The 22,175-nt window shown below is 45.1% G+C and overlaps 1 protein-coding gene across 2 annotated transcripts; it reads right to left on the bottom strand.

Annotated features, from left to right (window-relative positions):
- Positions 1-509: 509 nt before the first annotated feature.
- On the bottom strand, positions 510-21,688 carry Utp25 (UTP25 small subunit processome component). Of its 2 annotated transcripts, XM_052200220.1 has the most exons (12): positions 21,480-21,688; positions 20,976-21,015; positions 19,758-20,022; positions 16,297-16,467; positions 14,832-14,920; positions 13,328-13,738; positions 10,467-10,686; positions 9,744-9,946; positions 7,627-7,809; positions 7,395-7,507; positions 6,550-6,795; positions 510-1,008 (listed from the first exon to the last, which is right to left on the bottom strand). In XM_052200220.1, the coding sequence occupies exons 1-12, from the start codon at positions 21,584-21,586 to the stop codon at positions 765-767; spliced, it is 2,292 nt and encodes a 763-aa protein (XP_052056180.1). In that variant the 5' UTR covers positions 21,587-21,688; the 3' UTR covers positions 510-764. The 2 variants fall into 2 exon arrangements, with proteins under 2 accessions (XP_052056180.1, XP_052056181.1); XM_052200221.1 differs by lacking the exon at positions 510-1,008 and having other exon boundaries at positions 6,576-6,773.
- Between the last annotated feature and the right edge of the window lie 487 nt (positions 21,689-22,175).

Raw genomic sequence — 22,175 nt, forward strand, 5'->3', positions numbered from 1 at the left:
TTTCATCTTTTACACAATTCAAAAACCAACTTGGTGATGCAAACAGAACCTTGAGTCCCAAATGGTGTTACTTGAACTGTAGAAATGCTGCTTTATATAACACGACTGGTAAATGTATGTCTTAGCTATTAAAACACTAGGAAGAATCTAAAAAGATCAGTGAGTAAATGTACTCTTTAAGGCAAGAGTATAATTTTTTTTTTTTTAAGTTTGGCTAGGAAAGTAAAGTGCGCAGACTGGGACACAGCCCAGGGTGCCTCCAGCTCTCAGCCAGGCCCATGGGCAACAACAGTAGGCTTTAAGGGAAATGGATGGCAAGTCAGAGAACCTTCCCCAATTAAAAATTAAAACCATGGGCTGGAGAAATGGCTCAGCAGGTTAGAGCACACCACTCTCCCAGAGGACCTGGGCTCAATTTCCAGCACCTACATGACAACTCACAACTGTCGGAAACTCATTTTAGGGGATCCAACACCCTCACACAGACATAAACTCAGGCAAAACACCAATACACATAAAATAAAAATTAAATTAAAAAAATTAAAATCCTAGTTGAGAGGTTACAGCCCACAAAGTGTGGCAAGCACAGGCTTCAGTTTCTGAGCATAGCACTCCGTTAGCTGTTCTTGGCCCTGACAGTTGTGGTTACCTACATACTGCACTTTCCAGTGACAGAGGACTGCAGACTGTCTGGAGCCTGCTCCTGAGGCAGTGAACAGATCAGGTGTATGAGGTCCATCAATATAGTCTGTCCAATTCCACACTCATTTTTCTCCAGTGACAAAAAGGTGGACGTTCTTTGAAGACTGCAGCATCTGCGCTGCCCGCTCCACACCAACCACAGCAGCCAGCCTCTGGGCATCATACTTGGAATACAGCACGGTGCATGTCCATGTGGCCTCCTCGCCTCTGCTGGTGGCTCTCAGCATATTACAGACCTCGCTGTAGAAGTGAGGGTATGTTGGCAGTTCATAGAATATCAGGTTCCTGATGCCTTTTATTGTGTACCTGTGAGAGAGGAAAGGGGCATGAAGAGCAGGAGCTGTGCAACCAATGGCTTCCCAGGCACACGGCTCTACATGTCAATGGCTTCCCCGGCTCTACATGTCTGGGTGATGGTAAGAGTACAAACCATGGACAGAAAGTTACCCCAGAGCTAGATGATTTATATTGTGACATTGAAACTGAATTCCTGATGCTGAGTTACGATAATGATAACAGAAATTGTATTTATTAAAAAAAAATTTTGGAAGAACTTGCTGACCTGGAACCTGATAATAGATTAGGTTGGCCTCAAAACTCACAGGAAACCACCTACCTATGAGTGCTGGTAATAAAGATTGCACCACAATGCCCAAACCAATTTTTAAACTTGATATTTATTTATTTATTTATTTATTTATTTATTTATTTATTTATTTAATCATCTTTATTTCTTTTTTATGGGGCAGAATCTCATGACAGAGCCCTGGTTGGCCTGGAATTTGGCCTCTACCATGTGAGCTACAACATCTGATTCTTTTAAAACAAAATACCTTTACTGGTTAGGCTATCTCACCGGCCCTATATTTTTTTTATAGACAAGGTCTTACTATGTAGCCTAAGCGGCCGTAACTCATTATGAAACCAGGGTGGCCAAGGACTCACAGCCATCGACCTGCCTTGGCCTCACAGAACGTTGAGAATTACAGCTGTGTGTCACCACCTGGCTGAAATTTACATTTTCTGAGCCCATTCTGCATGGGCTGAAGTAAAGGGAAGGCAGCAGACCAGGACTAAAAAGCTGTCAGGAGGAGGAGTGATGCTCTGCAGGGGAGGGACTGTCCACTGAGCCTGGCAACATGAGCTCCATCCTGAGTTCAATCCCTGGAGTCTACAAACCAGAAGAGAACTGAGCCATAAAGATAGCTTCTGATTGACAACTGTGTGTGCACACCAAGTCCTGAATTTAATATTCCTTTCATCATCAGGTAGGAGGTCATCAGGGATGAGGGCAGAGCCAGGGCATACAATAAATGGCACTCATGCTAACAGCACCTGCTGGTCCTTTCTCATTACTGTCTAAGATCCTGTCTGAGGCTCCATTCAGCATCAGGACAAAGCAGTGTCAGCAGCTCACAAATCCCCACCTCACTCCCTGCAGCACTGTGGGGTTAGAGGTACAGACAGCAGACACTGAACAGCTGGAGTCAAGGTCGAATGTCCCTCTGGGGCCCAGCAACAGACGTGCTGATGAGGCTCTGAACTTCCTGTTAGAATGTCTGGTACACAGATGGTGTTACACTACAATGGGAACTTTACCTCATTTATAGATGACATCTTTTCCTTTATCTTACAACTTATTGTGGTCTCTCTGGAGATCTGCCATGATATGTGTGTGAGAGAGTGTACCTAATGTACTGTGTGTGTGTGTGTGTGTGTGTGTGTGTGTGTGTGTGTGTGTAAGCCTATAGAAGTCAGAAGAGGGCACTGGATCCCCTGGAACTGAAATTACAGATGGGCGTGACCGTCATGTGGGTGTTGGGAATCAAACCCCATGCTCTTTTACCCAATGAACGATCTTTCCAGCCCGTCGATCACCTTTTCAGTATCCCCTTCCTACAATGAAGACTCTATAGTGACCTGAAGAACACTACCCTAACTCGATAGGAAGATGAACAGCGAGCCAGGTATGCTGATGCACACCTGTGATGTCAGCACTTGGGAGGTGGCGGCAGGAGGATCAGAAGGACATTCTCAGAAGAGCTTGAAGCCAGCCTGTGCTACATGGGACCCTACCATAAATGCAAAACCAAACCCCACAAAAAATTACCACTACCAACAAAAACGTACCAAGTCCCACTTGAGCAGGGACCACTGTTGCTCGGAAATGATGCATTATTCACACAGAAACTACATACTTCTACTCTGAAAGACAAATGCACCCAGAAAATCCATAAGCATCTCAGACACCAAGCAAAGCCTTCTGTCTGCTACAGGAATTGGTTTGAATCCTGTGGTAGATGGAAGGTCGCTATGGCAACTACCAAATCCAAACCAGATTGAAACAGCCACCCACACTACTGGCCAGCAGACCAGGTGCATTGCATATGACCATAAGGACCATTCACCTCAGAGACAGAGACAGAGAGAGAGACTGACTCAAAGCCTCCTGCATACCAGCCCTTGATTGGAGGGGTGGAGGCTGTGGGGAAGATGCAAAAGGACAAGGTGAATCAATGTATGTACACACTTTTAGCAGTAAGCAGCCTTTATGATAAGTTTCCTTCCAAAATCGATTGTAAAGCAACAAGTAGGTTGGCATAGCATCAGAATCCATGCACGTGGATGAGCTTGCAGAATTGAGCACGAAGTATGCCAAGGAACCAGGACAAACTGGTTTCAGCACCCCTCTATTGTGCCTAAGACCACAGATGCTCAATTCTGTCATAGGCAGCATTTATACAGAACCTGATACTTGCTTAACACAGTGTCAGTGCTAGGTGAAGAGCTATTAAACTATGGCTAAGAGCACTCCCAGCACCCACTCGGCAGTTCCATGCCTCCCATCTTAGGGGTTCTGACACCCTCTGGAGGCAGCAGGGACACACATATACACACTCATGCACATAAAATAGTTTTTAAAAGTGTATTGTTTAGGGAGCAATGATATGACAGAAGTCTACATTTCAGTACTGATCCTTCTTTCAATATATGGCTGGTTAAATCTGAGAATACAGAACCCACAGATATGAAGGGTACCACATAACTGCAAAAACTGAAAAACAAGAACAAAAACTATATGCTCATTAAAAGGAAATGAGGTCTGTTTCATAACTAAACAACCAAATGGTTATATACTGCAAATACTAGAGTATGTAGTAACTCATCGAAGTCTCTTTTATAATGGGAAAGCATACCAGACCTACCTAGTGTCCATCACTTCTAGAACCTGGACTCACACGAGTGCAGGAAGGACCAGCTCCACCCAAGCAGCCATGCTGAATGCTCAGCAGCCTATGTCAAGTTTACAACCTGTCCAAAGTTTGGGACACCTTCATTCTTCTGCTTCCATTCTCCTCAACACTCAACCATCCTGCTAGATACTACTGTGACAAACAGAGCCAGCACAGCAACCTAAGGCACCTCAATCCTGTAACACACAGCATGTATGAAAAAGGGCAGTTTTAAAGTGTTTTGAGCACTGCATCTGTTCTTGAAGGGCTCACTGTATTCCACCCCTGGGTTCAGCCCCACTCCACTTGGACTCATAAAAGGAACCCTGGAGAAGAAGTTGGAGTCCTGACCCTTGACCTTGCTGCTGCCTGCTCCACTCTGAGAGTACTCTTCCTTCACCATGTAACAAATCTGTCTTTACTTTTGCTTTTCTGTCCTGTTCAACTCTGTCTGAAGACATGTCTGAGACATGAAGAACCCTGAGACCCCATCTGATAACACACACACTGTTAGAGACAGGCTGCGCTTAGTGAAGAGAGCCTGCCCAGCATATACAAGGCCTGGGTTCCATCTCTAGCATATGTCTTTTGGTTAAATACAAAACTGGATCCAAAGAAATCACAGACCAAAATGTTCACCATGTCCTTGGTAACTTGCCTGTTTGGTTTGTTTCATTTAGGGACAAGGTTTCTCTGTGTAGCTCTGGATGTTCTACAACCTACTCTGTAGACCAGGCTAGTTTCAAACTCAGAGATTTGACTGCCTCTGCCTGAGTCCTGGGATTAAAGGTGAGTTTTATATGCTCAAGTGCATTGCCTGCAATGTAGACCAGCAGAAGGCACTGGACTGTGAGCTGCCAGGTGGTTGCTGGGAATTGAACTCAGGACCCTGGAGGAGCAGCCAATGCTCTTAACTGAGCCATCTCTCCAGCCCCTTCTTGGTAATGTTTTGACAGAAACCCTGAGGTCATTAACCTTGGCAGAGATGTGTACACTACTGCATAGTAGTCTATCTTCACCCTGAGAAACATCTGTGAGTCTGGCAAGCCTGGGGCATAGGCTGAGACTTGTCTTCACACTGTGCTTCCGACTTGATCAGAATGTGAACAGTGTTGCACAGGGACTATTCTGTCTCCAGAAGGCTCCTTTCACACATACCCTCTCCTTGAAAAGCTGCTGAGACACTTGAAAGCAGTGCCTAGCCCAATTTAAAAACTTGAAATGGCTACTATCACATTGGAAACATTTCCAGCCATGCAGACAGTGTGCTTCCATTTGCTAGAATCATAGAAAGGAAGACCTTCAGTAAGTGTAACTCCACTGTAAATAGAAACAACTCTCTCAAACAATGAAGCCAGTAGCAGGCACTTATGAGCTCCCTGGCCAAGCAGCCCAGGTTGCCAAGAATGAAGCCAGAAACAAAACTATTTTTCAGCAATTTATTACATGTAATACCATATCTTTGTGTAACACTAAAATACTTAAAAAGATGTCATGCCTAATCTACTGATTAGGTAGCACTCTGCACTAGCCATGCAGACTGCTAGTATTCCCCCCTCATCATCCAGAAAAGCACACACATTTGGAGAACACCACTCTGATGTCAGCATAAATGAAAAGATCATGGTGCATGGCTGAATGTCCCTCTAAGCTTGGAGGGCTCTGTGTGCCTGGCAGATCCTTGTTGGTCTATAGTATGGCAATTCAATAAAGCAGAAATACCAGCCAAGTGTGGAGGTGTGTGCCTGTAATCTCAGCAACTGGGAGGCAGAAGCAGGAGGGGATCAGGAGTTTAAGGTCAGCTTTGGCTAAATATATAGTTTGAGATTTTCTTGGGTTAAATAAAACTTGTCTCAACAAAATGAAATAAAAACAAAATAAAAACAGGAAAGTCAAAATCCTACCACAAAAAACTGGAAAGAGGGATTTGGGCTCAATGATCCTATTTGGGCTTCCATTATCTGTAGTAAATCATCAGAGGTTTGCATCTGGCTGCAGAACACCTGATGGGGACTTGGGGCACATAAGTTCAACTATATGGAAAACTGAAAGTTAGTTAGTTCTTTCCTTCTACCATGTGGGTCTTGGGAATTGAGCTCAGGCCATAGCCATCTAGCAGGTCCAGGAAGCTATTATTAACTAACAAGCAAAATAGGATTTAAAAAGCAATAGCAAAAAGTAGCCAAGATGTTCTGTTAGTGACCTGGCAGTAACTCTAAGCACCCATTGAAAAACTAAAAACCCTGAGTACCTTGAGATTTTTTCACTGCTACCATCAAGGGGCTCAGACCTTTTCCAGATTAAGACAGCCACCTGGGCATGTCACCTAGGGATGCAACCAGTGCTCAGCCTCCACCTCCCCAAGTTCTCCTGTGCTGATCCTGTTCTGCTTTTCAGGCATGCACTGGCTTCTGTGAGGTGTTGGACAAGTGTATTCCAGACCACACAGGGCTCAAGATTTGGTTTCTAACCTTGCCCAACCAACGAACCACCCACCCACCAGCCCACAATAGAGTCTAACATCACCAACCCATGGCTTTTCCACAGAGAAGTATGCATGCACAGCCCAGAGCCTGCCCAGGTCCCTCAGCAGGTGCAGCCTATACTGTCTTACCTTTTGTAGAAATGGAAACGTTCTGTAAGAAGCAGAAATTGCTTCTCTCCTTGGAGAAAGAAGTGTCGAGCCCTGGAGATCCCAGACTTCTGTGTATACTCGCAGATGTGTGTGAAGTTCAGCTCTTCTTTCTTGAAGTAATTTCGAAGACGCACAAAGTCAAAGTAGGAGGGGACATAGATGAGCGTGTGAGACATGACAGCATCCCGGTACTGAGGCAAAATCTTGTTTATGAAAAAGTGAAACCTGATTAGGAAAGGCCAAGGACAAGGTTAACAGTCTACAGTTGAACTCACAGTAGGGCAGCAACAGTGTGGGTCAGCAAGGCACAGCCCATGACATGTCCTGAGGCCAAAGACAGCTTCTTTTCAAAGACTATATAAGGATAAAACTGATAAACACGTAGGAAAATGAGGTGCTAACAGCTAAAGTATAAAGGCAGATTTGGTTCCATATACACCAGATAACTAATATAGTTCACACTAGCCCCTCATTCACTCAGAGGCAAATAAGCCCGTCTAAGACACAATAAGCACCTGCTCACAGAGGGCACATGTGGGGAACCAATCTGCTCTTCTCTAAGGGTTTATAATTAAGCCAATGGCATGGAATACTCCATAGGCCACAGTAGCAATGGTGTGATTTTGCAGTGTTCCAACCTTGCTTCTTGTAATATGAAGACCAAGCCCCAGTTTCTACCTGGCTTGATTCCTTCTCTGTCAAGGGCCTGCCTGAGTTCATTTGGGGACCTAAATTCATAACCAGTAATCACTCAGAGTCCAGAGCTAAATATGCATCCCAAACCAGATCTCTAGATAAGGCTCTATGGGTGTGGGTGGCATTACCTGGCATCGATCACTGAAGCTAGGTCCTGTGCTTCCATTCTTTGGAAGACGTGAGGGAGCTGCACCAACACATGACTTATGGAGCCCGCCATGGGGACATTCCTCACAGCCACCTGCCAGGAGTAAGAATGTCAGGAGGCAGGCATCCTTTGTTGATCACATACTATTAACTCTGGTACTTCATGACCCAACCAAGTTGTGCTTCAGGACAACCTGAGGACACAGGACTCACCTGGCCTTGAGCATTGACACAGTGCTTGTTGAACACAGAGTTGATCTGGGCATCCTGCAGGGCACCAAAGAGCAGGGTCTGGCGGTAGTACTTGGACCAGTTATTGAGGCTCCACATGCGTACTCTAGAGAAGTCCACCCCATGTGAGTCCAAGGGTAGCAGGTTCATGTGGTTCATCAAATGCTTGGAGCAAAATACTACCACATTAGTGTCTTCAGAGCATGTGTGTTGGGCACCCGTAAACATTAATAATCTATCGTCCCCTTTACCTCATGACATATATGTTACCATCTCCCAAGTGACAGTAGAAAAATAAGGCTCAGATGGTGACCAGCTCAACACTCTAGTAAGAATATAAGCATAAACTGGTCCTTCCCAGGCCCTTCCAAAGAAGAACATAGGCTAGCTACTGGAATTCCTTTAAAAGGAAGTTTTAGAATTAGGCATAGTAGGGCACTCCTGAAACTCCAGCAGTCTGAAGGCTATGAAGCCAGGATGGGCTATATAGTAAGCTTGAGGCCAGCTTAGGCTGCAGAGTGAGATTGTCTGAAAGACCACAAAAACTACTGAAGAGACCAGTGAGAGGGGTAGGAAGAAGACAGAACACGTCAAATATGACACACAGGAGTGAGAGGGTCACAGAAAACCCATCACTTTACATGTTAACAGAAAAAACAAACAGTAACAAAATAGAAAGTGTGAAGAAACATGACTCATGTTAAAAAGGAACTTGCGAAATGCAGACTTTGGGGGCTTCTGTCTCAAACATGGACAAAAAGGGAAGTCACATGGGAAGCAGAACCTCTGTACGTCCAATGACTGGATCTCAAAATACCAGTGACAAATTTTTGCTGACCATACCCAAGACCCTATGTTCAATTCCCAACATGGCAAACAACAAAAAACTAAAACAATATCACTAGCATCTAAGAGCTCTGCCTCAAATTAAAGAATATGCTATCATCCATCACTATCCATCAACAGACCTTTTCCGGGTTCATTTTCTTTCTTGAGACAGGGTCTTGCTGTGTAAACTCTACCTGGCCTGGAATCCTGTAGTCCAGTCTGGCCATGAACTTTCTGTAATCTTGCTTAAGCTCCTGAGTGTCAAGCTTACAGTTGTGAGCTATCACACCTGATTTGCCTTATTCATTTCAGCTACATTTTAATACTCTGTAGGACACACTCCAAGGGTCGCAACTGCTACAAATTCATTTTCACTTTGTAAGTATCAAGTGTAGATGATGTACCCAAACTTCTGTAAAGCTCTTAAGTCTTTAGGTGGAAGCAGAGGTGAGCTGTCATCTGTCTTAGAAGAATCATATAAGAGTTCCACTGTCCACAAAACTAGAACCTGAGAAGAAACACACTTCCCAGGAAACAAGGTCTACTCAGGAAATGCTAGTCAGGGCTGAGAGCACCTGCTGTTCCTCCTGAGGACCTATGTTCTGTTTTTGGAGCCCATACTGGGCAGCTCCTTCCCAGGGGATCACATGTCTTCTCCTGGCACCCACACACGTGACACACAAACACGTAAATAAAACTTTTAAAAACCTAGAAAACAAAAAACCCTCAAAAAATCAGAAATATTAGGCAGCTGGGTACAGATGTCTGTCTATAAAACCAGTACTCCATTCCACGTGCCGAAGCAGGAAGGTGGGGCTTAAGGACAGCCTGGGCTACAGAGCAAGCCCTTGCCCCATCCAAAGAACACTTTGTGCCATGTTTCCCATCTTGACTGAGAACTATGTGAGGGCTTGTCTCCAGACAGGCTCGTGATGAGGATCGATGCACCCACCTAACTACCCTTACTACAAAGAGACCTTTGAAGGGGGAGAACTCTTGGGGAAATTTGAAAACAACGAAGAACTTTCCCCTTTCTGGTAGTTTAACAACTGACTGCCCTGTTGGTAGAACAGAAGAATTTCACGACCTGGAAGATTGTAGAGTGACTTCCTACTTCCAAACCGAGGGGGCGGGCGATCCTAGACACAGCTATGCTCTTGCCAAGCTGGCTTTGATTATGTATGTGCCACATATAGCTGTTTTAGACTTAAACCATCTAACATACACTGAGCAAGGATGCTGTTCCTCCAGAGGGGAAACCCCAGCATTACCAAGACATGTTCCCAGTTCTGCATCAGGTAAATGTCAGCCTGGTCAATGATGAGAAGCTCAACAGAAGACAGGAAGTCAAAATCTCTCTTCTTCTCTCCTTCACCACCAATGATGGTCCTCAAGCCCAGGGGGGAGGCAATGAGGATGTCGGAGGAGTAAAACGGAGCGTAGAGACGGATGCTCCTCTGAAGTATTGCCACTCCTGAAAAACAGCATTTGTCAACTCCCTTGCCAGCCTTCGGTGCTTGTCACCAGTGCTGTATCCTAGGCTGGACTCTTGTCAACGTATAAACGTTCAGTTTCTAATCCCCTGGTTCTTACTCATACTCAGTATAAGTTTGTAAATGAGACCCAATAGAAGCAATGAACACTTTCCCAAGAACTTAAATATATAAAGGTAAAGGGAGCAGAAAGAGACAATAGACATGAAAGTTGGGTGCATGTCTAAGGTTGGGTGGACACTCTATAGACAGGATGGAGAACCAGCCTTACTCACATTGAGTTTTCTTAGCTTCCTCCAACTCTCTGAGAAACTCAGAGATTGCCTAATGATTGTACCAGCTGCAACCAAACCATTTCTACAAGGCCTTTTTCTACACGGTCTTGGAATCTCCACCCATAAATCAAGGCAGGAGGCCTCAAAAACACAGTTCTGATAAAAGACCGAATCAGGGGCTCCCTCCAGTTTTCCCAAGGACCTCCACCTTGACAGGAAACATTACCAATCCTGAAGTGGTCATCAATATTGCCCACGAACACAGCTTCATAATCCTCAGGCCTCTTCAGGTTGGGAGGTCTCTCCTCAGGATCGGATCCATACTCCCCCTGAAACCTCTTTTTATTGCTTACAATGATTTTCTTCTTGCTGTCCCCCTCGAGGAGGCTGATGAAGAGCTGGACCACTCGGAGGGCAGCTTCCCGGAAGGGCACCACTATAAGCACCTGTGGGAGGCAATGGCAGGTCAGAGGTAAGTATCTGGACAAAATACCTGGCTTGGTACCAGAAGCCAAGTGTCTCCTGAATTCACACAAACCCATCCTATGAACTTTTAGCCCCATGGCTCTATGGGAGACATTTCTCAAACAAAACTGGGAAATATCTTTCAGTATAAGGCAATGCCCATAGCAGCAGTTCAAGCTCAAGGACAGAAATATATTAAGGTCTTTGAAAAGGACCCATTCAAACAAATATACAGTGTAGCAGTTGAGTGAGAATGGCTCCTAGAGGCTTGCATATATGAACGCTTGGTCCCCAGTTGGTGGAACTGTCTGGGAAGGATTAGGAGGTGTAGACTTGTTGGAGGTGGTGTGTCACTGAGGGTAGGTCAGAAGACTTCTGACATGCTGCCTATGCCTCTTTCAGGCTTACTTGTGGATCAAGATGTGAGCTTTCAGTGTTCCTGCCACCATCTCTGTTCTACCCTCAGACTCCACCCGTCTGAAACTATAAATCCATCTCTACTCTACTTTCAGAGTCTGCCCCTCTGAAAGTAACTCCAATTACTATTACAATTTCTTTCATATGTTACCTTAGTCATGTTCTGTCACACCAATAAAAAAGAGACAGTAAGAAAAAAATACAGAAAAGGATTAACTATTATTATTATTATTATTATTATTATTACTATTACTGCTACAACTACTATTCTTATATATATTCTCTAGAATAGTTTTTGAATCCAGTGATGATAAATTTCTGAACTGGAAAATCAGGACTCAATTTCTCAAGCCTCATTAAAATGCTGAAAGATGCTGTGTAGAAGATGATTCAATATTTTAGAGCACTATTGCTCCTGCAAAAGACCAGAATTTGGCTCCTATTATTCACAACCATCCTACCTCCAGTCCCATGGGATCTGACTTCCACAGGCACAAGGCATGTGCCAAGTGTCTCCTGAATTCACACAAACATGAATTTTTTCATGTGGTGCATATACATATATACATGCAGGCAAAACACTCATACACATAAAGTTAGAAATCTAAAAATAAATGTATAAAGTTTCTGCTGGACAGAAAATCAGAAGATGCTTAATAAAGAGCTAGTTTCTTTTTTTTTTTTATTCGATGTATTCTTTATTTATATTTCAAATGATTTCCCCTTTTCTGGGTCCCCACTCCCCACAAGTCCCATAAGCCCTCTTCCCTCCCCCTGTTCCACCATCTACTCCTTCCCACTTCCCTGTTCTGGTATTCCCCTATACTGTTGCACTGAGTCTTTCCAGAACCAGGGGCCACTCCTCCATTCTTTTTGGACATCATTTAATATGTGGATTATGTCTTAGGTATTCAAAGTTTCTAAGTTAATATCCACTTATCGGTGAGTGCATACCATGATTGATCTTTTGAGACTGGGTTACCTCACTTAGTATAATATTCTCTGCTGGTGGGATTGTAAGATGGTGCAACCACTTTGGAAATCAGTCTGGAGGCTCCTCAGAAAACTGGGCATGACACTTCTGGAGGACCCTGCTATAGCACTCCTGGGCATATACCCAGAGGATTCCCCAGCATGCAATAAGGACACATGCTCCACTATGTTCATAGCAGCCCTATTTGTAGTAGCCAGAAGCTGGAAAGAACCTAGGTGTCTCTCAATGGAGGAATGGATAAAAAAAAAATGTGGTATATTTACACAATGGAGTACTATTCAGCTATTAGAAACAATGAATTCATGAAATTCTTAGAAAAAGAGCTAGTTTCTAACTACCAGTTATTCTTGTGAAAATAATAGACTCAATGATGTGACCCTAGTCAAACCATTAGATACTAGTCATAAACCTGACCTCCTATAGAGTACACACAGAGATAGCCTCAACTGTTAGACCCACGCGTCTGAGGTAGCATCCTATAAATGCAACCAGCTGGTCAAAGAAGTAAGTTAATTGCCCTGTATGCCAGACCACGATTTAAGAGGCTGGACTACTGTCCTGGTGGTGACACTAAGTAAGAGTCCACACTTTGTCCCTTCAGCTATCAAAGCGCCAGACTTCAAAATTTGTAAGAGCCACATCAATATTTACATCCAACCTTGAATCCTGTTGAATTCAACAGAAGTCTGAAAACATGACCTTCTGAGAACAAGGCCTAGCCCTCAGAATCATGAAAAATGTGCACAGAATTAAATCCATTTCCTTTCCTATTAGAACTTCAAATGTGCCAGAGGTCAGACTAGAGAGCACAAGTAAATACAACCTTTGCTTTAAGCAGCAGGAAGTTTACAGCCAAACAAGAGATCTCTGGTTTGAAGGTTTCTGGGTATGTGGCTTGGTGGAAAGTCTGATTCTAGCCCACCTTTGCTATTCTTTCCCCTCTTCTATGAATCTGTGTTCACAGAAGTTGTTGCATATAGGGACAGGATAAAAAAACTCATTGGTTCTAGTGAGCCAAAGTCACCAGGAAGAGACCACCAGCACTGGGGTGCTTATGTGTGCTTGGGGTTCATCCCTGGGAGCATCTGAAGCCTCCTTTACTGTCCTGCACTGCCTGGCTCACTCAACTGCTCACCAAGGATTCCCTAACTAGTCAGCTGTCAACACACTCATGGCCTTCTTGATAGCACAGCTCCCCGGTTGCCACTCACCTTAGGCCTGGTGAGCCCTTGGTCCCTGAAGTCATCATCTTCACCCACCCCAAGCTTCTGGCTCCGGCGCCTACTGTTGTTAGCCAGCACTTGAGCATTGGCTTTGAGGACATGGTTTATGGCATGCAGGCAGTACACATGGCGGATTTCTTCTCCGTTCTTCAGGGCAGTCCTCTCCGGGTAGAACAGGTCCCGATAAGAATTCATAATTAGGAACAGCTCTTTCTGGAGTGGGGTAAAGGAGCTATTGGATTTTTGAGGACCAGATAGAAATTGGCTATTGGTTTTTGCCCAGGTGGATTCTAGAGGCTTCTGAAGATGAAGTGACTTTAGGTCAATATCCTTTGGAGGTTTAAATGTTTCCATCTTCTGGAACTTTGATGAAAAGACAAGATTTCCCAGGACTGGCCACTAGGGGCAGACAGATCAAGAGAGCTAGGTAAGACATGAGTAACAAGAAATGAGATTCAGAGTAATTGATGACTCACAGATCATCCCCTGCTCTCACCCAGAGGCAAGAGGGTTCAGGCAACAGTTACACAAGCAGTGCATAGCCTGGAGCCTCGGTCTCTAGTGTTTCCCTCACTGTTACAAGAAACATGTCTAAGGAGAATCAAAATTGATTTAGACTTGTTCAAATAACGTCAGCAATGTGGTCACAAGGGTGTGTCTGTCTTGGAATTCATCTGACTACCCAGTAGGACTCAAGAGATGCTACTTTGCAAAGTCAATGTTTAGAAAATAGTCACTGTAAAAAAACTGTCAATCTAGAATTAGAGTAACTTCAACAGTAAGAGAAATGAGGCACAGAAGCTAAGCAACCTGGTGAGCTCACCTCAGAGGCCCCGCCCTGGTGACTCCACTTACTCACCAGTGAACTGACAAACTCCCAGAAACAGAAACAAGCTCAGGAGGTTAGGGGGTTAGGAGTGTCAAAGTGGGTACAGTGAAAAGGAGCACAGAGCCAGGGACGGTGCCACGAACTCTTAATGCCAGTGCTGGGGAGGCAGAGGCAGGTGAATCTCTTGTGAATCTGAGGCCAGCCAAGACTACACAGCGAGACGTGCTAGTGAGACCACACAGAGCTGCAGAGTGCCACACCCTGACTGTGCTAGTAGGAACAGGATTGTGTAAGAAGGGAACGCTGTACGTACGGACTATCTGAGTTTAGAAATGCAATGCCACGGGGGACAGAGTACTTAGCCCATTGTGCAGCAATAAATGGCATCTTTGTCCATTTTCTGGTCACAATACTGTACTGTACTCTGCTACATAGTACCATGGGCAAGAGACATCTCTGACTTCTTACATCCAAACATGTGTCTGCCATTACTTCAACTGCACACCCAGATCCTAACACTTGGGAGTCTGGGTCAAGAGGACTAACACAAGCTCAGTGTCTGTCAGGATGAAACTCATTGTGAGTAATTAACATATGCCACTAAACCACAGACCACAGTTCTGTGGGGCTCCCCTGTGCCCGGGGACACCAAGCAGTACGTACTTGCAGTTGCCGTGTAGCTGGAGGGCTCGCAGCAGCAGCTTGAATTTCCTTTTCTTTCAGCTCTTTGTTGACATGTTGTTGAAACGGATCTAATTCAGAACACAGTGATCAGCATAGTGAGCAATGGCGGGGCTTTCTATCTCCTCAGAGTGGCAGACTCATCTCTAGTCACCTGGAAATGACAAGTTCATCTCTGGTCTCTGTTGAGACTGATCTGTTGACCTTCCCAGTGCTGACTCACCCTTCTTTCCAGCCCCGTCGTCATCATCCGGCACCATAACCTCATCTGAGGAGCTGAGCATTCAAAGTACACATTCCTCACATGGCATCTCAGGCCAAAGCTCAGGCTTTGACCACTGCACCTAAACCTACCTCTTCCGTAATTTCTGAGCACAACCCTAAGTTCTGCTTATGAGCCTTTCCTCTGCACCTCAAGTCCTCTCATTTCGCACTCAGCTATGCAGTGTTATTCCCTCACAGGAAGTGTTCCACAGGGAAGGGCTAGAGCTGGTTCCCTGTGGACAGTCACAGCTCTTTTAGCCCGGACCATGTGTCGTACATCCAAACAAGCCAGCACATGTGCCTGTCTTATCAAGACTCCTGAGAGCAGGCTCCATGCATTCTGCACAGTAAAACACACTAATAATTCTCCGTATTCACCTGAACTAGCAAATGACACAAATGCTACCCCTTGCATGCAGATGATAAATGCCCGACAACACAAGCAGCACCACCAGGGAAGCCACAGCCAATGTGCAGAGGCTTCAGAACAGCTGGCTTCCCGCTTCTGTCCAGGCTCCCACACTGTCACGGTTCACAGTTAGAATGTGGTTTCTTTTAAGATTCCACAAATTCTACCTCTACTTCTCCTTCCACTAAAAGCCAGCAGATAGAACTAGGCCACATAAGGACTCAGCTTCACCCACGCTGAAGTGCAGCTGCAGAAAACTGGGAGAGGCAGAGAAGACCGACACCAGCTTGGCCCTCCCACCAGCACAGACTGGTATCACAGGAACCCATGTCCATGGCTGTTATTTCGTCACAGGCATGGTGACCATGGAGGGTGTTGGGGGTGGCGGCCTTGGGTCTCCTCCTAGTAATAAGAACACTCTGGCCATTCCTGGGCCTCACCAACTTGAAAAGGTACTACCCCAATGAAGAAGCCTGGATGAGCAGGGAAGAGCGCTTTCTCCCTTCTCTTCTGCCCGCTAGGAGGGCAAAGCCTTTCTCAGACTCCAACTCTAGAGATGTGAGCCCTAGGGACTGGCCTCCCCACTTCCCCCTTCAGTTCTCCAACTATTCAGTCCTCACCTCCACACTAACTACTGAAAAGCACAAACATGTGAGAAGCTCTCCTCCTGCTCCCTATGTGGTCACTACCTAGCTGTTTCTACAGCGCTCCCTCAGTCAATCAGTGCACAGCCCTACCACACTAGAGGGCTGGGGCAAAAGGAGCCACTCTCACCTTGGGATGTTCTCTGGGAAAAACTGCCCCCGCTATCTTCTTCTAGAAAATTGGTTTCCAGGCTGAACAGTGACTCATGTTTCACATCTGTGAATTCCTCGGAGGATTTCTGTGATGCACCAGGTGGCTCTTCACCATCTTTTTCTTTTGACTTGTCAGTTAGGGACACACCTGAAACAATGAAAATCATTTTATGAAATTTATGGGGTGTATTGGAGCTTGGGGGGGGGGGGGCCAGGGGAAGGACCTGGGTTCAGGCCAGCCTGGTCAACATAGCAATACAGAGTGAAACAAATAATTTACACATAATTAAATAGTGATAAAAATCAAACACTGATGCTCACTGCTATCATTCATTCATTCATTCATTCATTCATTGAGACAGGGTTTCTCTGCATAGTCCTGGCTAACCTAGAATTCCCTTTGTAGACCAGGCTGGCCTCAAACTCAAGGAAATCAGCCTATCTCTGCCCCCTGAGTATTGGGGTTTAATGGTGTACACCATTATTCTTAAACAGTGATTAGGTAATGCAGTGGATGTGACCGTTGAGAATTAAGTCTGATTGCAGTCCTAAGTGATGAAGTAAATTCTGTAACTAAGCTGGGCTTCAGGCCTGGAGCATGCTTCAACTTTACTCGGGATACTAGCCCAGGATGCCCTTGCTCTTCTGATTCTCCCATCACGCTCCTGCACGTTAGGACTATACCTGTGCTCCATCTCTGCCTAGTAAATGCAGTGTTGAGGATGGACTCAGGGCTCTGTGCATGCTAGACGGACACTACCAGCTGAGCCATTTCCTGGCCTTTCTCAGGCAGTGAGTGGCTCTTCCCACTGTAGGACCCAGAGTTATGTTACAGAGAAAAGGTCCAGTCTGAGGACAGAGCTCGGCAGCAAAGCACAGGTGGGGCACTTGGTCCAATCCCCAGTACTGCAGGACTCAATCCTCCTGCTTCTACCTTCACCAACTGCTAGAATTACAGGCATGTGTCACCACAGCTGATTTATGTAGTGCTGGGGATAAACTCAGAGCTGTTTACCCAAGGCACACATTTCAACCACTGTGCTACAGCCTCAGGTCCCTTCTCACATTTCTGTAGTAAATAAGATACATGTTTATAATTAAAGCATGCAACAACAAACAAAACCCATTTTCCTCTAAAAAATTTAAATGTAAAGAAAACCAGCACTAAGAACCACCAAACATTTAAAAATTATAGTAATGTAAGTTTCTGTTATTTGTTTTTGTTTTTCAAAACAGGGTCTTACTATGTAGCTCTCAATGTTCTAAAACTTACTATGGAGACCAGGCTGGCCTTGAATTCAGACATCCTTCTGCCTTTGCCTTCCATGTGCTGATATTAAAAGTGTGCCACTGTGCCCAGCAAGGCAAAGGATTTTTATCCCAGTAAAGCTAATTAGGCAAAGCAAACACCACATGACAGGTTAAGATTTAAAAAAAAAAAAAAAAAGTATTTGCTGGGCTGGAGAGATGGCTCAGCGATTCTGACTGTTCTTCCGGAGGTCCTGAGTTCAATTTCCAGCAACCACATGGTGGTTCACAATCGATGCCCTCTTCTGGTATAACTGAAGACAGCTACAGTGTACTCATATACTTAAAATAAATCTTTAAAAAAATTATTTGTCTAGCATGCTCAAGGCCCTAGCCAGAATATATATATATGTAGAATATATATTTATATTCTATATATTCTGTGGGTGGGCCAGGGATGTAACTTAGTGTGAAAGTGCTTACCTGGTATGTATGAAGCCCAGCATCACAGAGGGATGGAGACCATGTCAGAAGGAATGGTAGCACACACCTTAAATCCCAGTACTTGGGAGGTGAGTTTGAGGCCAACCTGATCTATACTGCAAATTCTAGGACACCAGTTAGGGATACATAGTTATACTGTCTCAAAAAAGAAAAGACTGTAAGAACAACAGGACTGAGATAGTGAGATGTAGAAGTCACCCACATATATCCAGTGATTAAAAGCAAATTATTAGGAACAATAACAAAAGGTAAAACAGACACAAGCCAAGCACAGCACAGCACACCTGCAATCCCCGCACTGAGGGGTGGGAGATGGAAGGAAGATGGAGGGGAGGATCGTCATGATTACAGACCAGTGTGGGCCACACAGTGAACTCAAGGCTGGGTGTACAGAGTAAGAAAGAGCCTGTCTCAAAAACGCTGCACGTTTGACCATGTTTGCACAGATTTCTACAATAGGCACAGTTAATCTACAGCGACTGGAATCAGTTCAGTGCTGGCAAAAGGATAAGCACCTCTGGAAGTCATAAGGCACATGTCTGTCAAAGTTCAAATCACATATAGAAATTAGGCACACTTTCCAGTGTGTGCCATCTGTGGGTCTGGTTCTTCCCTTCCACCTTTATGTGGGTTCCAGAACTCTAACTCAAGCTGTCGCCCTTTCACAGCAGGTTTTACCCAGTGAACCCCTAGTTAGACCTTGCTGGGTTCATTTTCTATTTGCATATAGACATACTCTCCTGAGGCTGATTTAAAAAAAAAAAAATTAAAAAAAAGCCAGGCATGGTGGCTGTGTAAAGAGAATCTCTGCAGTACTGTGAGGAAGCATCACCTGTCAGTGAAAAAATGATGACCCAGTAGAAAAGGCAGGAAGTTCTGGTAGAAAGAGAGAGGAACTCTGGGGAGCTAGTGAGGTGAGGTAGAGTCAGCACAGACTCTGAGGAAGTCAGACATATGAAACTAACCAGCCAGGTGGCACACGTACAATAGACTGAAAGGGCATATACGTTATAAGCTAGACTAAGAACAAGCCCAAGCTCACGGCCTAGGCATTTGTTCATAAGTAATTCTCAGAGTTGCTATTAGGGATCTCTGGGGACAGGTGGAAAAGCCTTCCTTTATAGGTAAAAATCTGTATTTCCAGGGCAGAAGGAAAATCATGAGTTGAAGGCCAGCCTGGTCTACACAGTAAAAGCTCAATCTGATATATACAGGGTCCTGGATTTGATCCCCAGGCACAGCGGATCACCTAGAGTTGCAGTCTGAGCCCTAAGGCAGAGTCCCTCTGGGCTCTCAGTCCAGCACCTCTCAGAGTCCCCTTAAGGACCCACTGGGGGCAGCCTCGCCTCCTCTCTGCCTGCTTCATATAAACAAATCTACACCATGAAAGTTTGTATTTTTATGTCTACCTTCCATCAAACCTGGTCTCTTGCTGAAGAGGGACAACCTCTTCAGCGAACCGAGCTGTCACAGTGACCACATCTGTCACAGTGAGCACATAATGTCCCCCGATACACCAAGTGGTCTTACCTGAGGTTAAGTCCCCCTAAAGAGTAAGCCAACAGCATTTTCCTGATGAGAGGGTCCTGCGCTCCTGTCATCAACGAGGCTGAGTCTCTGCTTTGGAGCCGCGTGCTCTCCCTCGGCCCACACAACACAGAGGACAGGCCAGCCCCAAACACTTACATTCCTGCGTCTCAGCAGCTTCTGAAATGGCAGTTCCTTCCACACTGGCATCCTCACTGCCATCTTCATCATTCATGTCTCCATCACCCACAGCACTGCCATCCTCCTCCTCCTCCTCCTCCTCCTCCTCCTCCTCCTCCTCATCTTCCTCCTCCTCCTCCTCCGAAACATTCTTCAACGTAGCAAGCAGTCTGTGGTACCCTGAAATGTGCTCTTGCTCACCCTCTGATTCACTTTCAGAATGTGAAGAATCTGAACTCTCTGACTAAAGAAAAATGGGAAATAAAAAAAAAAAAATTATAGTTTTTATTGTCACACTAAAAACAAGAAAATGTGATAAATACATACTAGTGGAATTTCCTCAACCACAAAGAAGGAAAGTACATTATGTGCAAGGAGATGGATAGAATGGGAGATAATGAAGTAAAAACAAGTCAGATCAAATAAAGACAAGTATGTTTTCTCTTGCATGAGGAAACTAGATTTAAAAGGAATAAGAAGGCATGAGATCTAAAGGAAAAGAATCTGGGAAGAGGAAAGGGATGAGCAGAGATGGCAGGCAAATAGCCAAAGCAAGGAAATGAATATGATCAGATAATTATGACTGGAAAATCCTTAGGAAACCCACTACTTTGTATAATGAATATACATTAACTCACAAACAGACAAAACAATATTCCCGTGAGATTTTCAGCAAATATTATAGTCTTGTCTCTTGAACCAAGCCCAGCATGAAATTTACATAAAACAGTTAACCAAGCTATAGTTCTAATTGATATCAGCTGCACATGGAAAGAAAACTGACTTTTCAAACAAAATTTCTGTTACAGGCTTTAGTTTACATCTCAGACATCAGGCTTCATGTTGCAAGATGTAAGAGGAAAATGACAAAAAAGTGCCACTGTCTGAGTCTGTGGGCCCCTTGCCCATTTTACACTGTGGAAGCCTTTCATGGTGAGTGTACAAGGAGCCAGCATTCTGATGAACCCCTTCCACAGAGCTTAACTAGTGTCATGGGGTATTTTCCAACCATCACCTCTTTTGTCACATGGGAATTTCTACAGCTCTCTATCACTTAAAAGTAATTAAGTAGCATTACTAAAATCACAGCTCACATCCAAAACAGAAAAACACAAGAATGTAACCAAGCTTTATGTCTACACCCAATCTTAAAAGTAACAACCAAATTTCAACTACTATAGGGAAAAAGAGCATTACCAGCTGACAAATCTGCGGCTTGACTTCCTTCTTAGAAACCCTAAAAAGAAATAGATAATGTTAAACTTCAGCTGCTAGTTTGTAACAATCACCAAAAGGCCTAATGATTATGCTTTAAGTAAAAATAAAATATCCAATACAGGATAAATATCCAGTCATTATAAAAAAAAAATTCTGCATGCACAAGGGCAGATGAGCAGAAGACAAATGGGTTGGGTCATCTTGTAAGAAAGAACAAGTCAGAAACTGGCTATTAAAGACACATCGGGGTGCACCTCTCATGGCCAACTTTATCTTCCTGTCCCGTTTTTGAAGACCCTGGCTGGGCTCAGCTGAGATCTCCCGCCTCAGTCCGCGCCTGCTCGGATGGCAGGCAGCACGGCGCCCAGTCTCAGCAGGTCCGGGTGCAGAGCGCACCTCCGCTGCAGGGTTCCCGGCCTGCACCGAGCCGCCCTGGCTCGCCCGGACCGGAACCAGCCCTCCCGGCTGCCCGCACACCCCGACCTGTCATAGAAGGGGTGCTCCTCGCCAAAGTCGCGGAGGTGCTTCTTCTGCTTCTTGGTCATCGTGCTGAGCAGCTGGCTGCGGGCTCGGCTCCGGCGTTTGCCCATAGCGGAAACGTCAAGCTCGCCACCACAAACAACAACAACCAAAACTAAGGTTCCCAGAGGAAAGTTGTCGCACGTGGGCACGCTGGCTTTACGGTGGAGGCGGGCATCGTAAAGCAAAGCTGCTTTACGCCCTGCGTACGACAGGCATTACGCCCTCTGGGTCGCGATACTGCCCCCTGGCGGAGCTCCTGGAGCGCACGGGAGTGTCTACGCATGCGTGCTCAAAACGCCTGCTCCCAGGTTTGCAGAGTTTGGAGGGCTTCCTGGGGTATGGGGTAGGAGTGGGGTAGCTTGCTTTGTGCTTATCTTTTATCTTATTTTTTTGTCTTTTTTTTTTTTTTTTTGGTTTTGGTTTTTGGAGACAAGGTTTCTCTGTGTAGCCCAGGCTGTCCTGGAACTCACTCTGTAGACCAGGCTGGCCTCGAACTCAGAAATCCACCTGCCTCTGCCTCCCAGAGTGCTGGGATTACAGGCGTGCGCCACCACCGCCCGCCTTTTTTTTTTTTTTTTTTAAATCACGGTTGAGGCGGGGGAGATTAGTGGTCCTTTCCCCCCTCTCCCAGGAGCAAAGAAATGAACTCAAGACCTG

Source organism: Apodemus sylvaticus, chromosome 12 (genome assembly GCF_947179515.1).
Source record: "Apodemus sylvaticus chromosome 12, mApoSyl1.1, whole genome shotgun sequence".
In the NCBI taxonomy this organism is placed as follows: domain Eukaryota; kingdom Metazoa; phylum Chordata; class Mammalia; order Rodentia; family Muridae; genus Apodemus; species Apodemus sylvaticus.